General features: G+C 57.0%; 1 protein-coding gene and 1 pseudogene across 1 annotated transcript in view; both read right to left on the bottom strand.

Moving 5' to 3' along the window:
- On the bottom strand, positions 1-914 carry LOC138091208 (interferon lambda-1 pseudogene; annotated as a pseudogene).
- A 5,342-nt stretch (positions 915-6,256) lies between these two features.
- Positions 6,257-16,234, bottom strand: part of SLC9A8 (solute carrier family 9 member A8) — a 74,345-nt gene continuing 64,367 nt past the window's right edge. The window contains exons 14-16 of the mRNA XM_068987762.1: positions 14,050-14,270; positions 11,850-11,996; positions 6,257-10,908 (exon numbers count right to left, since the gene is read on the bottom strand). Of these exons, the coding sequence (XP_068843863.1) occupies positions 10,801-10,908; positions 11,850-11,996; positions 14,050-14,270 (476 nt within the window). The 3' untranslated portion in view covers positions 6,257-10,800. The remainder of the gene's footprint in view (positions 10,909-11,849; positions 11,997-14,049; positions 14,271-16,234) is intronic.

Below are 16,234 nucleotides of genomic sequence, written 5' to 3'. Positions count from 1 at the left end.
TCAGGTCCTTATAAGGAGACTGAAGGGGTTGAAAGGGACGGAGGCCTCGAGGCAGCCTTGGGACCCCTTGGGCCTCCTGGAGATGCAGCCAGTGGTGCAGGCGGCCCCCGGGGCAGGAGTCCCGCCCTGGGCCGAGCCAGGATGCAAGCCTGGCGCTCCGGGCAGACGTGGCGCGGCACGTGCAACGGCTGGTCATGGACAACCCCCAGGGACAAGTGGGCCACGGCCCTCACGACCTTCAGCATCAGGACTAGCTCCCCCTCCAGGCCACAAGGCGCTCCACACCTGCAGCTGCCTCAGGTCCTGGGTCTCGGGGAAGAGGTGAGAGCTGCAGCTCCCCTTCAGCGAGAGTGACTCTGCCAAGGCATGCTTGGCGCTCTTGAAGCCCTCCGGCTCCCGTGGCAACAGGGAAGGGAACCAGCCCCCGTGGCAGCCCATCCCCGCCACGGTGGGCTTGGATGTGGGGACAGGGCCTGTTCTGGCCAGGTCCAGCCAGGTCCAGCCTCACGATCACCAACACCAGGACCCAAGCTGCAGCCACGGCTAAATCCCAACGGCTTGTCTGGCCCCAGGGCTCTGCTTTCAGCCAGGCGCATGGGGCAAGCCCAGCTGATGTGTGTCAAGTGAAAAGGCAAAGGGAAACAGGAAATCTCCACTTGGACTACAGAGGGGTGAGTGCGTGAGGCCAGGCGCCCAGCCAGGTGAGCCGGCCTGTGCCAGGATCGAATGAGAGACTGAGATTCAGCTGCAGAAGAGAACTTTGTTTCTGAGAAGACCCCGCACCTGGAGAGACTCCGGGTTAGGACTCCTGGGTAATGCCTTTAGCTCGATGACTTTGGGGAGCCCTGAAGGAGGCTGACGCAGGTGGAAGGATGGGAAACTGACTCAAGACTCTCACATTGGGGCAGGGACATAGAGGGGGTGGGTAAGACTGCCTGAGCGGCAGAGAAGGGGCATCCTTTGAAGGTGCAGAAGTTTTAAAGTCCGCTGTGGCCCTCTTTTCTACTGCTACTTTTGTTACCTATGCTTTTGGCATTAAATCCAAGAAATTGCTGCCAAATCCAGCGTCATGAAACTTCCGTTTTCTTCTAGGAACTGTTTTTCAGTTTCAGACTAAAACTAAATTTGGATCTTTAATCCATTTTCGGTTTTGTGTATGCTGTAAGGGAAGGGTCTAGCTTCATTCGTCTGCATTTGGATGTCCAGTCTTCCCGGTACCCATTTGTGGAGACAGTCCTTCCCCCACTGAGTGGTCTTGGCATCCTTGTGGAAGATCTTCGGATCACATGCGGAAGGGCTTCGTTCCGGCCTCTCTGTTCTGTTGGTCTCTGTGTCTGTCTCTATGCCAGTACCACACTGTTTTGATTACTGTAGCTTTGTATGTATTGTGTTTTGAAATCAGGAAGTGTAAGCCCTCCAGAGTTTCTGTTGTTCTTCAAGATCGTTTTGGCTAATCGGGGTCCCTTGAGATCCCATTTAAATTTTAGGAGCTTTTTTCCCCATCTGTGCAAAAATGCCATTGGGGTTTTGATAGGGATTACATTGAATTAGTAGATTGTTTTGGATAGTATGGACACTTTGAATGATAGTCAGTCTTCCAACTTGTGAACACAGGATGTCCTTAATTTGTGTCTTCTTCCATTTCTTTCAGCAATGTTTTGTAGTTTTTGGTGTACACGTTCTTCACTGCCTTGGTTAGATTTACTCCTAAATATTTTATTCTTTTTGATGCTATTGTAAGTGGAATTGTGTTTGTAATTTCCTCTTCAGATTGCTCGTTATTTGAGTATAGAATAATGAATCATAGAGAATAATGTGTTGATTTTGTATCCTGCAACTAATTCTTATATTAGTTCTAACAGGTGTGTGTATGTGTGTAAAATTTTTAGGTTTTCTACATGTAAGATCATGTCATCTGAGAACGGATATAATTTTACTTCTTTCCTTCCAATTTGAATGCCTTTTATTTTTTTCCGGCCAAACTGCTCTGGCTAAGATTATCAGCGCAATGTTCAATAGAAGAGGGAAGAGAAGGCATCTTGGCCTCTTCTAGAGGAGAAACTTTCAGTCTTTCACCACTGAGCATGAAGTTAGCTGTGGCATACGTGTTTTGGTATATGGGTTTTATTATGTTGAGATAGTTTCCTTTCATTCCTAGTTTTTTTTTTTTTTTTTACCATGAAGGTGTGTTGAATTTTGTCGCATACTTCTTATGCGTTAATTGCAATGACCATGTGGTCTTGTCCTTCATCCTATGTGCTCTATCACCTGGTAGCTGACTTTTTTTTTCTTTCTTTTCAGTAGTTGACTTTTGAGGCTTGCTCATTTGTGAGTTGGGTTTTTTGTTGTTGTAAGAACACTTCATAGATGTTGTCTTTTTTTGTCAGGAGGCACATGGTGTCGAGTTCTGTCCCTTTGGGATATGAATAGCCTTTAAGGCTGTTACTCAGTACTTAGATCGGTTATTTAACTGGAGACTGCAAAATGGAGATATTCCAACTGTAGTCTTAATCCTTTGGCAACTGGAATACTTCTATAAAAAGAAACTTTTCTGTGGTGCTGTGAATCACTACCCGGGACAAAACTGTATAAAACTGAAAACATGGGCACACACACACAGGAGAGCATGTCAAACTGATGTAATTGGAGCAAGGTCCATGCATTTTACCAGTTGTGCCAAAGTCAGTTTCCCGGTTGTGATATCCCCCTATAGCTGTGCAAGAGGTCACCTCTGAGAGAAACTGGCTGCAGGGTACATGGAACCTTTTGTACTATTTTTGCAACTTCCTATAAATCTAGGACTTAAAAAAAAGTTAAAGAAACTTCCCTCATCAACTATTTTGCTACTAGTGATATAGTTTAAGAAAAGCAGGATAGATGGTTACTTCTTTCCCTTTATTTTTACTTAGAATAATGAGCTGATGCCTTAGAATCCCCTAACGGTGACTGTGATTCTTTTTAAACTTATTTTGTATTGGGGTATAGCCGATTAACAATGCTGTGATAGTTTCGCTTCAGAACACTGAAGGGAGTCAGCTGAACATATAACATGTATTCACTCTCCTCTAAATCCAGTGACTGATTTTTAAAAAGTATTACTCTGAACTCATTGATTTCAGTATATCTTAAGTATTTCAACCCACTCCATTATTAATGTTATCGACTTTCAAGTCCCATCTTTGCTCAGTGGGAACCTCCTCAGGCTGGCTCCCGAGTCCTTTTGACCTGACCCTGAAACCCCACTTGCTTCCTCACCATCTGTTATAATGGGGCTCCAGGTTCACCTTATACATTTCCTGCCCAAGTCCTGGAATTGAAGGTTTCTCCAAAGAGCCCTGGGTCCTCTCCCTGTGAGATGACGTAAAACCCAATCCAAACAGCATCAGAACGTGTACTGTCTCCCGCCGCGAGCTCCGCAGGGAGGTCAGTTCCAGGACCGGTTAATCCCCTCGTCGGACCTGCTCAGCAGGTCGGCAACGCCATGCCTTGTGTTACAGCTGCCACGCAGGTCCACTGCATCCGCACGGGATGGGAGACAAAGGCCAGACAGTGGGAGGAGGGCGCTTCCCTGCTGTGAGTGACTGTTTTCAAGTGTGAGGAAACAGCTGGAAATTCCCTGAGATGTTGCTTTCCTCTCCTGCCAGGACTGGATCAGAGGCCCGTTGCTCAGCCTTCTCAGGTGAGACAGCGGAACGACCAGGAACGGCTTTACCTCCGCTCGGCTCCTCTGGGTGTCCTGTGCTGGTCACGGGGCCTTCAGCTCTGTGCGTGACCCTCCCCTGCAGCTTTCCGGCCTCTCAAGGAAAACCTTTCTTCCCTTGCTTGCTTCCCTTCACCTTGTTCAGTTCAGTCGCTCAGTTGTGTCCGGCTCTTTGGGACCCCATGGACTCCAGCAGGCCTGCCTGTCCATAACCAACTCCCAGAGTTTGCTCAAACTCATGTCCATCGAGTCGGTGACACCATCCAACCATCTCATCCTCTGTCGTCCCCTTCTCCTCCCGCCTTCAATCTTTCCCAGCATCAGGGTCTTTTCCAATGAGTCAGCTCTTCGCATCAGGTGGCCAAAGTATTGGAGTTTCAGCTTCAGTATCAGTCCTTCCAGTGAATATTCAGGACTGATTTCCTTTAGGATTGCATAGTTGGATCTTCTTGCAGTCCAAGAGACTCTGAAGAGTCCTCCCCAACACCACAGTTCAAAAGCATCCGCGTCACCCCGAGTGCTTTTCCTGGACAATGAGAAGGTTGAAATGTGAATGACGACACCCGGCTTCCCCGGGTGCCACTCTGGCTCCCCTCACCCTGACTCTGGGGCTCTGTTCCAGGCTGACTGGGCTCAGCAAACTCCACTTCCCAGCCTCCGCCCAGCCACCAGGGCCTGGAAGAGCCTGCTTCCTATCTGCCAGAGTTCCCACCGCTCCTGGGCCCACTGGCATCACCGTCGCGCAGTTTCACTAGGCAGGAGAACCCCTTCTCTGAGCCCAGTCTCTGTCACAGGGGGACGGGAGCTGAGGGACATGGGCGCTCCCCCCAACCCTGCTCCCAACCAAGTTTCCCGCTGACACTGGCAGGCGTTGATCGGCCACACAGTTGGCAGTTCAGGAACCGGAAGGGGCGAGCATGTGATAGATGCTTTCTCCGCAGCCTCCTTTGGGGCCAGGGGCGGGAGAGGTGGGGTAGCAGCGGGAGGCATCGCAGGGTCGAGGGGGCCCGAGAGGTCCAGTCCTGGCCTCCCGCCGGAAGGCTGGTCCTGGGGTCAGGACAGGTTCTCTCGCCTGGTTCTGTTTATCTCACATGTGTTTTCTGTTTGCACCTGTGACCAAAGGCTTCCCAGATGGCTTAGTGGTAAAGAATCCGTCTGCCAGTGCAGGAGACTCAGGAAGCACAGGTTCTATCCCTAGGGTGGGAAGATTCCCTGGAGGAGATGGCCACCCACTCCAGTCTCCTTGCCTGGAGCATCCCATGGACGGAGGGGCCTGACGGGCTACAGTCTATCACGTCGCTAAGAGTCAGCACACACGCACAGCCTGTCACCGTAAGCAGCTTAGGACGCCTTTTGGAAGTACGAGAGGGTAAAAGCAAAGTGAGCCTCAAGACTTCCCACTGAGCAAACATTGCCTCCACCGTCCACCCAACTCTTGCAGCCGTGTGGGCTCAGAGCCTGGTTTCAGCCAGGCAAAGGCCCACCAGGGGCTGGCCTGCAACCCCAGGGGCACCCGGTGAGGATGTGTCCCTTGCATCCATGCGGAAGCACTCGTGGGCTGGCTGGAGGCTGGGCGTGGCCTGAGCCCTTCCCACAGAGAGACTCTACGCTTAGGCCACTCAAGATGGTTGCTCTCTTGCTCTGGGTACATCTCCTGTTCGACCAGCCCCTGCTTCCCTCACATGACTGTCCAGTTCTCTTAGTTACAGGGCTTAATCAGATCCTGGTAACTGAGCCCACCTGACATCAATCCCCGCCCCGCCCCCACCTATAAAAGGTAGCCGCCTCCTCCCTGGGGTACTGAAGGCCGCTGCTGTGTTCTGCCCACCAGCTGCCGTATATACAGTAGGGTATCGCTCCACCTTGTGTATCGACCCCTTGTGTACGATCCCTCCATCTGCCAAACCATTACACCTTCCCTGGTGGCTCAGACGGTAAAGAATCCGCCTGCAGTGTGGGAGACCTGGGTTCGATCCCTGGGTTGGGAAGATCTTCTGGAGAAGGGATGGGCAACCCACTCCAGTGTTCTTGCCTGGAGAACCCCATGGACAGAGGAGCCTGGTGGGCTACAGGCCATGGAATCACAAAGAATCGGACACGACTGAGCGACCCACACACACAGAAAACCACTGGTGTCTCTGCTGTTGCCTCTGGGCGATGGTCTCAAGGCTCGTGGGCCTGTGGGGTGCAGCCCCACAGAGACAGGCAGGAATTGGGCCCCCAGAGCCCACGCTCCTGCCCATCACCCCCCACGTTCTGCACCCACCTCTGGCCTAGAGAGCCGAGCCACGTTGGCAGAGCTGGGCCTAGGGACGCACGACCCCTGCCTTTGCAAAGCCTCGGAACACAAACACAGACAGTGGTTCAGGTTCAGCAGCTTCTGTCTTTATTCCTAAAGAAGCATCCAGTGACATTACTGTTTTCCATCCACTTCTGAACTCTTACAGAGCCCAGTGAGACGAGGCAGTGGCTCCAGCGCAGCAGCCGCAGGCCCCTCCACCTCTGACTCCCCCCTCCCCAACCCGCAGCCCCACCAAGAGCAGCAAATCATTCCTCAGAGACCAGGACAGGGAGTGCCTGGGGGAGGACAGAGGAACAAGGCTGGCCTCCCCACGGTCCTAGCAAAACAGAGTGCTTTAAAAATCCTTCATTTTTACAAAGAAAACCACTCAAAAAAATACAAGATTCTGATTAACCTTGAACACACCAGGTTTTGCAGGAGCTGTACTGGAGAAAACGTTCTACATTCCCAAGTGGCGCAGTGGCAAAGAATCCGCCTGGCAAATGTAGGAGACTCATGAGACGCAGGTTTGATCCATGGGTGGGGAGATCCCCTGAAGGAGGAAATGGCACCCCACTCCAGTATTCTTGCGCGGGAAATTCCACGGACAGAGGAACCCTGGAGGCTACAGTCCATGGGGTGGCAAAGAATCGGACATGGCTGAGCACACACACGTTAACACACACAGCCACACACCTCGAGGAGGCCCAGCGAGTAAGGCGCCTTCTCAGCTCCGCAGAGCAGGGCTGGGCCCGGAGAAGCGGCTCTCACGCGTGGCTGGCCAGCTCCTTGGACGGGCCCGCAGCGCCGGCAGGCAGCCTTTCCCTTCCAACCACCAAGCTGCATGCTCCCCGTCAGCCCCGAGGACTCAGGGGCCCGTGGCTGTTTTCCAACCACTCAGCTTTCTCCCCCAGAAGCCGGGACGCTCCCTCAGAGCAGCTGGGAGAAGTCCTGCTTCCGGGTAGGAAGCGCCACGCGTTCTGATTCCCGCCGGGATTAGGGACCATGTCATCCGGGGTGAGCATCGGTGACGTGGGATGGGCCGGGGCCATTAGAAACTCTGCCTTCGCCTGTCGCACAGGGCAAGACGGTGAAGTCCCTGCAGGTCTGGCTCCACTTGTGAGAGAGACGGCAGGAGCCTGGGCGGCAGGGAGCTGCCTGCTCCTCCTCAGCCTTCGCTCTGACTGCGGTGTTTCCATTTGACACATATTGTCTGGGGCTTTGGAGACCGGACTCCCGGTACAACAGCTGCTTAATGATCCTGGCTGCTCCATCGGGAACCTTTCAGATTTGGTTTCCTACCCACCACCCAGCAGGAGACACACACGTCTGTGTCCCGGAGCCAGTGAACGGGGAAGCCGAGAAGGTGCTCTTTTTGGCATTTGAAGTCTAACTGACGGCGTCACTGCTGAGAGTCCTCCTCACGCCAGACTTGGGGACCAGCTCCAAGGCCAGACCCACCCTCAGCCAGGCCTGCGCCTTGCACCGCCCCCAGCCCACCCCACCCTGGCTGTTCTCAATAAAGCAGAACGATCCTGACTGTGGCCTACCCGCTTCGGGCTCTGCCAAATGTGTGGGCCACTGGGGGCGTGTGGACCTGAGACCCCACGAGGCAACCTCTGACACGGGCTGCAAGGAAAAGGCGCCCCACTCAGCGATTTTTCCACTTGCCACTGCACACAAGGAGTCTGCAGGCAAATGAGGCCGACCTGGCGGGGGGCGGGGGGGTTGCAGGGGCTGCCAGGGCCCCGCCAGCACCCTAGTCTGAAGAGGTGGCTTGCCTGGGGGTGGGGGGCCCTTTGGCCGGCCCCTAGGCCGAGGGTCTGAGCCCCAGATGATGGGACTGAGCCACCTTCCGCCTGGCCTTGCGCCAACCCAGCCCAAACTTGACCTCTGGGGGCCCAGGAAAAGCCAGCTTCTTCCCCTGGAAGGCCTCACGCCCCAAACCTCCAAGTACGGTTGTTCCCAGGGGTCCTACAACCACAGGGCTGCTCAAGGGGCCTTCGGGTGTGGGGTTCCTGCTGCAGGACTCCACAAGACAGCCTGTCCTCAGAGCTCACTGGCGGACTACCTTCCCCAGAGGCACTCACACACTACAGCCTTCACCTCTCTCTAAAATCATTACCTTCTCTGTGTCCTATAGATCTCCTGTCCCATGGCCTGGACCTGAAAGGAAGTACGTAGGAAGTTATAGTTATGCTGGGCTTTAAAAAACCTTCTAGGCATTTACTGCCCCAAACAACAGAACTATTAGGAACGGGAAAGACAAAGTCAAAGTCGCTCAGTTGTGTCCGACTCTTTGCAACCCCATGGACTATACTATACATACAGTCCATGGAATTCTCCAGGCCAGAATACTGGAGGGGGTAGCCTGTTCCTTTCTCCAACGGATCTTCCCAACCCAGGGATAGAACCCAGGTCTCCCCCATTGCAGGTGGATTCGTTACCAGCTGAGCCACCAGGGAAGCCCCAGGAACGGTAAAGGTAGACAGCAGTTTTTGATTCTCAGGCAATGACGGCTGAAAGAAGTCCACCAGAAAAACCTCTCCGCCGGCTCTGGCCTATGCAAAGGTGAACGGGCAGCAGCTGAGGAACACGGGTTCCCTGCATCCTGGCGGGCTGCTCTCCCACACTGCAAAACCTCGACTCGGCCAGCAGAGGGCAGCAGAGGCTCACGGAAGGCCCAGGCTGGTGCCGTCCAGACCAGGAAAGGTTCCTTGGCAAGCACCTCCAGCCAGCCAAACCCCAGACACCTTGCACCAAGCCCCTCACGTGCTTCTCTACTTTATGTCCTTCTCAGGTCTCAGCTAAAACTGGGAGGCCAGGTGAGACTCGGTGACAAGGGCACAATGAACTGAGAAGAACCTGTTTCCATTATCTATGAACTCACAGCCAAAAAATATTCTTTTCTGGCAGGCTATTGAATTTACAACGTAACTTACACCTCAAGATCTGACTGAATTTCAAGGCGGGTGGGGGGAGCAAGTCACTGATGAACTGAAGAATGAGAGGACAATCCGGTCTCTGAGCCCTGCTGCCCTCCCCCAACCCTATGAATGGACAAAGGTCTCCTCCGCTTGATCTTTCAGTTTTCCACTAAAAAGAAACCGGAAATGATGGAGACCGGAATCAAGCCTGGCATTAATCTTCCAGTGGGGAGATTCGGTGGAGTAAAATAATCCTATTTGGCTCAAATTATGAGGTTACCGTGGGACGTGACAAAAGGAAGTGATCACCTTTTAGCAATCAAGTACAGATTTACTTTTCATGCACAAAAAGGAAGCCACGGGCTGCCTCCCTGGCTTCACACCTATACTTTGGGGAAAGGGAAGGGGTGAAGGCAGGGGTCCGGCCTTGCACGCAGGGCACGTGAGTCCTTAAAGGCCCTGAGGTCCGTCCCCCCTCACACCCTGAGCCACCCTGCCTGGGGCGGAAAAGACGGAGACAGCTCTGCTGCCAGCCTAAGATCCACGCTGGCCCACCGGGTCCCCAGAAGAGCCAGGGATGGGCTCGTGATGAATTACACCACCCCAGGGGGTGCCGAGTTCCGAGGCTTCAGCTGGGACCCTGAGCCACATACAGAAATTGCCGTTGGCTTGGGGATGCAGAGAGCAAGCAGGTAGAGAGAAGTGTTCAAGGGCCGGTGAGGCGAGTGGACGCGGGCAAGTCAGTAACTCCAGTCATCTGGTCATGATGGGCAGCTCACCCCTTGAGATGGCCCAGGGGCTGGACCACGGTTCTGTGTGTGTGAGAGCGAGCGAGCGAGCGAGCGAGCACGTGGAAGGGCCCTGTGAGTAAGTCCGGGTGAGGAGCGAATGCACCCGGCTCCCGGCTACGAGAGTCCCGGGAGGGGCGGCAGGGAGGACCCAAGACGGCAGAGAACAGGGAGCAGGAAAGAAGAGATGCTGATGAGCTGACGGCGCAGCGGGTGAACCGCCTGCGGAGGCCAGGGAAAGGGGCCTGGGCAAACAAGGACCAACCACTGAATGAGGAATCAGGTCAGGGAGGTACTGCTAGGCTCTCACTGCTCCGTCAAAGAGCATGAATTTAAACTGAATTCAGACAGCAGCTGCTTGCTGGCCCGCATAAACCCCGCGCCTCCAGGTTCCCCCTCCAGAGGGCGCTCTGACCCCGCAGAGAGGCTCACTCACTCCCCCAAACCAGGGCCGCAGCTTCCAACAGGGCTCCAGGATCTGTGCGCGGATCCAGTGTAAACATTCACAGCATTCCCAGAGAAGGCGGGAGCCGCCTGCCGCCCGGGGAGACAGCCTGTGAGGTGCCAGTTGGAGGTAAAACAAAAAAGGTCTCGGGTTTCTCTTTCTCACGGAGCGCAAGCAACATCACGAAGGGGTGGGCGAGGGTCCGAGGGTTCTGAGCCTGCCGCTTGGATGAGAACTGCTGCTGAGAAAGCCAGCGGCACCGTGATGAGGAGCAGGCAAGTCGCGGCCGGCTTGCGGCCCCGTGGGTCCCAACGCCCACCCGGCAGGGAAAGGCTCCGTGATGAAGGCAGCGGCCAGGGATGGCGGCGACTGCGCACCGCGCTCTCGGGCACCTCACCGGACAGATGGCTGCTCCCTGGCTCCGGAAGCAGCAGCAAAGATCTACCTGCACCGGGGCCCTCCGGTCTGCGGTCAGGCCCAGTAAGGAGCGGGGAGGGGGCACTGCAGGGCAGCCGGCCGGCCCCCAGGGTCTGCGGAGTCCTGGGCTGGGACGACCCTGGCCCGGGTGTCACCCTCCTTCTGTCCGCCCTGAAAAGCGGAGAGCTGCCCGTGCGCGCGCCTTGCGAGGGTCCGTCCCGGGCGTCCTGGGCGTCGCTCGGTCACAGCAGCTCCTGCTCGTCGTCCTCCGAGCCCGAGGGGCCCTGGCGCACCTCTTCATACCACTTGTTTGTCAGCGTTTTCATCTGGATGCGCCCGTGGTGGAGGTCCTGGGGCGGGAGACGGGGCAAGCCCTTGTCAGTGGGTCAGGGTCAGGCTCAGGGGCAAGGCAGGGAGGGACAGCTGCTTTGTGCCTTGTGGGAGGAGACGGCAGGCAGGGCGCACGGGCAACTTCAAAGTGTTAACTAAGGGCAGGCTGAGATTTTTCTTTGTGGGCAGGAGGTAAGGGTCTCACTCAGAACAGGAGGCGGCGGCAGGATGGCGCGATGTTAAAAAAAAAAACCACCTGGCCTCCGCAATCAGACACACCTGGGCTCTGCTCTCAGCTCTGCCCCGCACTGGCTGTGTGACCCTAGGACGGGGACTCCACCTCTCTGGGCCTCAGCCTCCCTGGCTATCAGGTGAGACAGCTCACTGCGTCTGCCGCGTGGGCTGGTGGGGCAGGCCACCACCCATGCACCGCGCTCCCGGAAATGACGCCATCATGGAGAACGCCTGGCTCCCACTGAGAGCTCACGTGCTGAAGGCACCCTGACGCTGCAGGAGGAAGGCGGGGCCCAGTACCAGAGCGGAGCCGCCGCTGGGGCAACCCCAGCCCCGGCCTGCACGGGCAGGTGACCGTTTCAGCAGAGCAGACCCAAGCTGGCCCAAATGGGCATCACTCCCGGTCACCCAGAGGCCAGTGGTGCCCGGAGGGATGGATGGAGCGGGAGCCCTGAGCCTCGGGCCACGGCAGGGCTGAGATTCCTCAGCCAGGTTCGGAAGCTGATCAATATACCGAATCTACCATCCAGGGAAACCAAACCGTCAACAAGCCTATTATTATTAAACTAGCACTAAGTAAGGCAGCAGAGGAGAGACAGCAGGTGCCCAGCCCCACAAGCCTATCCAGCCCTCAAGCCCGGGAAGGAGAGAAAGCTGAGTGGGAGGACACCCCCAACCCAGCCAGCCTTCCTGCCCACCCTGCTCCGGTCCCTGGCCTGCGTCCCACCTCCTGGGTCAGCCGCCGCGTGAAGAAAGGGTTCAGGTACTTGGCGTCCAGCCACAGGAAACCTTTGAGGTCCTGCCGTCTGATGTAGTGGGCCTCGTACTCCTCCTCCGTGAGCTCCGACAAGTGCTCCGACTCAACGGTGTTGCCCTGCGGGGGGAGCGGAGGCAGCCCAGGAAGCGTCAGCTGACCCTGCTGGGAAGCCCGCACAGCACCCAGCCTAGCTCGCAGGCCTGCGCCCCGGGCCCCTGGGTCTCCAACCCTAACTGCAGCAGCCATGGGCCTCCTGGGAGCGCGAAGGGCGGCAGGAAGGTGTGCAGGAACACGGTGGGCACCCGGGGAAGTCAGATGGTGACTAAGTCAGCAGCTCGGGGCTGGGGCTCAGCCTGCAAGTTCTCTGGCTGCTTGCCGTGTGCAGTCAGGACAGGGAGCCGTTCTGGGCTGTCTCTGTACCAGTGAACTGAACAAGGAGGTGGCTTCTGTTGCTTTTTGCCTGCAGTGGCCCACTGTGGGGAGTTTGCTGGTCAAGTGGAGAGAGGGCAGAAGGAACAATCCTGATGGGACCTGGAGAGGGAGGCGCAGAAGGACCACCGACCCTCTGCAGGGGCCACCAAAGGCAGTTCTGCACCCTTGCCCCCAAGCACAGTGCCCCCCCAGGCACAGGAGGTGGGAGAGAGGGAGGGCGCAGTGCTTCTCACACTGGGGCCACCGCCAGAGTCGCCTGGAACTTCAGGAGCCTAGAACACAGCGCCCACTAGGCCCTCCTGCAGCTCCTGACTCAGCAGGGCTAGGACGGGACCCAAGAGTTTGCATTTCTAATGAGCTCCCGCTGATGCGGCTGGTCCAGGAACCCCCACCTTGAAGACTTGAGGTGGCAAGTGTGGTTAAGAGTCTGTGGGACCTCAGCTGTGCTCTGGTCTCTGTGTGCCTCAGTGCTCTCATCTGCAAAGTGGGGCTCACGAATGGTGACCACCTGCTTCCTGCAGGTTATCAGGGAGACTCGAGGCAGGCCAAGCAAAGCATAGGCACCGCAGGAAACAAGCCCCACGCAACAGCTGCTTCCCCTCGGAGCACACATCCTGGTTCTATTTGAGCTGGGCTTGGCCAAATGCAGCTGCAGTTCCTGGCAATGGGTTAGAAATGCAAATTCTTTGGGCCCCCGCCCCAGACCCGCAAGACCCTGGAGCCCTCCACCAATTATGACCCCCGCTGAAAGGTCTGAGAACGTACACGTAGGCTTTGGTTAAAAGCAGACAAGACAGTGGTGGAGGGGGTGGGGGCGAAGGGCTGCTGAGAGCGTGGGGCACTCAGGAGCCCGAGGTCACCTGAAGGTGCTGCCGGGCACAGCCCTGGCTGTAGAGGCCCTGGGCAGAGCCTGGAGGCCAAGGTTCCCCCAGACTGGACTGGACTTTGCTAAGTGACAAGTGGGCACATCGTTTCCCCATCTTCTGGCTGAGGACTTCTGTGCCTTCCATGACCAAGTCAAGCTACTGACGGCCTGGGATAAGAGAACTAGAAAATGCTGCGTTTCTGGAAATGTGTGTGCAGAGCAGAGGGTGGTGCAGGAAGGCCCGACTCCCCCCAAACCCCGCACCAGGGCTCTGCACCCAGGCTGAGGGAAACACAGGCAGGAAAGACACCACCTCAGTGACTCCAGGCACAGGGGCTTGGAGGAGGCAGGGGCGAGCAGGGGTCCGGGGGCCTTGGGCTCATTGCAACTTGCCCTGAGCACCCCCAGGCCCAAATCAGGACCTCTCCTGTCCTGGCCAGACTGCCTGCTCATCTGATCCTCCCAACTACTGTGAGAGCCTCTCACGCCCCAACAGGAGGCTCTACTAAATGCTGGGGAGTGAGGTGATTTTGTCATTTGGTGACCTTGAAACCACCCTCCAGTCCTGGCCGAGGGGGTGGGGTGATTACTGGCGGGGGTGGAGGGGGGGGGCGCTACTGGGAGGCCCTGAGAGGGGGTTCACGTCTGGCTGCAACCTACACATCACCACCTGTGGGGTTTCCATGAGGCTGGCAGACAACCCACCCCAAAGAGCCAGGTTTCAGACCCTGAGTCCAACCTCCTCCTTGGCTTGGGAAGCTGATGTGTACACAGCTCGAGTGTGCGTGTGCCATGCGCGCACGTGCACCCTGAGAGCGTCTCGCCCCCGCGCTCCCACCCCCGCCGTCGCCACCTGGCCCGCCCGGCACTGACCATCTTCTCGGTCTTGCTGAGATTGACGTCCTTGCGGCCCCTGCGGCGCGCCTTGGCGCCCTCGATGTCCACGAGGCGGATGAGCGGCATGGTGCTGCCGCCCAGCAGCAGGATGGTGAAGAGCACGATGACAATGGTGGTGGTGCCGATGAGCTGCCGCTTCTCCATGGGCTCCAGGTCCAGGTGGAGGCTCAGGGCGTAGGGGATGGCGCCCCGCAGGCCTGGGCGACAGGGAAGGGACAAAGGGGTGGGGGGGCGCCATGATTCTCGGGGGCTCTGGGTCCAGCCCGGCACCGCGGCCGCTTGGACACTCTCCCGCACCCACCGGAGCGCGCAGCCTCAGCCCGTGCGGCGCGGGGTGGCGAGGAGATGGGGCACAAACACGGGGCCTGGGAGACGCTCCCCTCCGCCCCCGCTTCCCACGGCGGGCGGGCGGCAGGGCCCGGTGACGGTCCTGTCCCGGCCGCCAGGTGCATCGTGGTGGGGATTCATCCCGCCTGGCACTCACGCTGGTACAGACGAGCCCTCCCTGCGGGGGGGGGTGGGGGGGACGCTGCGCTCCGTGGGCGCAACCTCATTGGAGCCCCACAGGAAGCCTTCAGAGCTGGTCCTGTCACGCTCACGGCACACAGAAGAAGGCCCGAGGCTGCGAAGGAGATGTCCTCCCAGGGCCCGTGCCCCACAGGCAACAGCCCAGGATGCCATCCAGCGCCTGCTGGGCCTGAGGATGCTGCGCCTCCGCGCAGGGAACCGCGGGGGAGCCTCCCTCTGATTTCCTGCTTTGGTCCCCAGGAGGCTGCTGGCTGGACTGGGGCATGAATGCGCTGAGAAATGGCACGTTCTCACTAGAAAGTTCCTGGTGCCCGAGAGGGAACAGGCGCTCCCTCAGTGACTGGGAGCAGAGACACCAAAGAAGGACTCAAGGGAGGGTGAGGGCCCTAAGGAGCAGGGCAGGGAGGAGCGGGAGGGCGGAGCACAGGGACAGGATCTGACCCAGACGGGTGGCTGGCACATCACAGCGCGATCTGGGCCGGCTGCTGCAGCCTGGACCTGACATGGGGACACAGCAGAGAGGAGCAAAGGGTGGCTCTCAGAGAGACACGGGGAGTGGAAGCAGCAGGTCCCAGGAGAGGGAAAGTGTGGCTGACCAGGGAAGGGCCCGGAGGATGCCCAGTGGGCCGGGCACGTGGTCAGGAGTCTGGCTCCTGGGCTCAGCCCGGCCCCGCCTGTCCCCGCAGCCTCCCAGGCCGGGCCAAGGACCCAGACGCGGCAGGGCCTGCCCCGACGGTGGCTGAGGATGAAGCACCTTGGCACAGAACAGCATGTGCACACAGCAAACCGAGGGGGCCACACCTCTGCTATAAAACAAGTTATTGTCTCCTGTGGAAGAAAGGGGGCTGATGGTAAACAAGCAGGCTGGGCAGGAAGGTAGGTTCAGTCCTAGACAATGAGCTCACAGGGGCTCCATGACACCCAAGGAGGATGTAGACACTGTGGTCTGGATCAGAGGAAAGGCCGGGTCAGAGGAACCAGCTTGGGGAGGGTGGCAATTTGAGACCACAGGACAGGTGGGCTTGTGAGGGCTCAAGAGATGAGGCGGGTCTGAGACAGAGTCCTGGCAGGGGCCAATGTGACTGAGGTGCTGGTGCAGGAAGAGGGGAGACCCCTGGGGAGAGGAAGGAGCCCAGGGAAGAGGGGAAGTGGGGAGCCTCAGCCACCGCAGGCTGGGGAGGAAGGAGCCCCAGACTGAGAAGGTCTGGACGGCCTCAGAATGCCTAGAACCAGAATGCCTCCCAGTTTAAACCACCCCCACATCCCCTAGAGGTCTCTCTCCACGCGTCCCTACCCCCAAAGAGCTCACATAACTGGAAAATGCCTCTTACATTTCTTAGATTTTTTTTTTATGGGGGGATTTTGAAGACCTTGGATCAATTAACTCCTTTACAATTTTTTTTCCCCTCACTGGCAAAAAAGATTTAAGAAAAAAGTATCCTTCACTATCTACACATAAATATACAACTACCTGCATGTCCTACACACACACACACACACACACTTTAAACAAGATCTTTTGAAAAAGAAATCTTCGAGGAATGTACAGATATGCTGCTGGACAGAAAACAGCCTATAAAGCATATTGCTATACCCTGAACCCACAAAGAAATAAGTAAATTAAAAAGTGTCT

Source organism: Capricornis sumatraensis, chromosome 15 (genome assembly GCF_032405125.1).
Source record: "Capricornis sumatraensis isolate serow.1 chromosome 15, serow.2, whole genome shotgun sequence".
Classification (NCBI taxonomy): Eukaryota; Metazoa; Chordata; class Mammalia; order Artiodactyla; family Bovidae; genus Capricornis; species Capricornis sumatraensis.
Note: the sequence above shows the minus strand (reverse complement) of the source record. Positions and strands in the feature narration are given on the sequence as shown.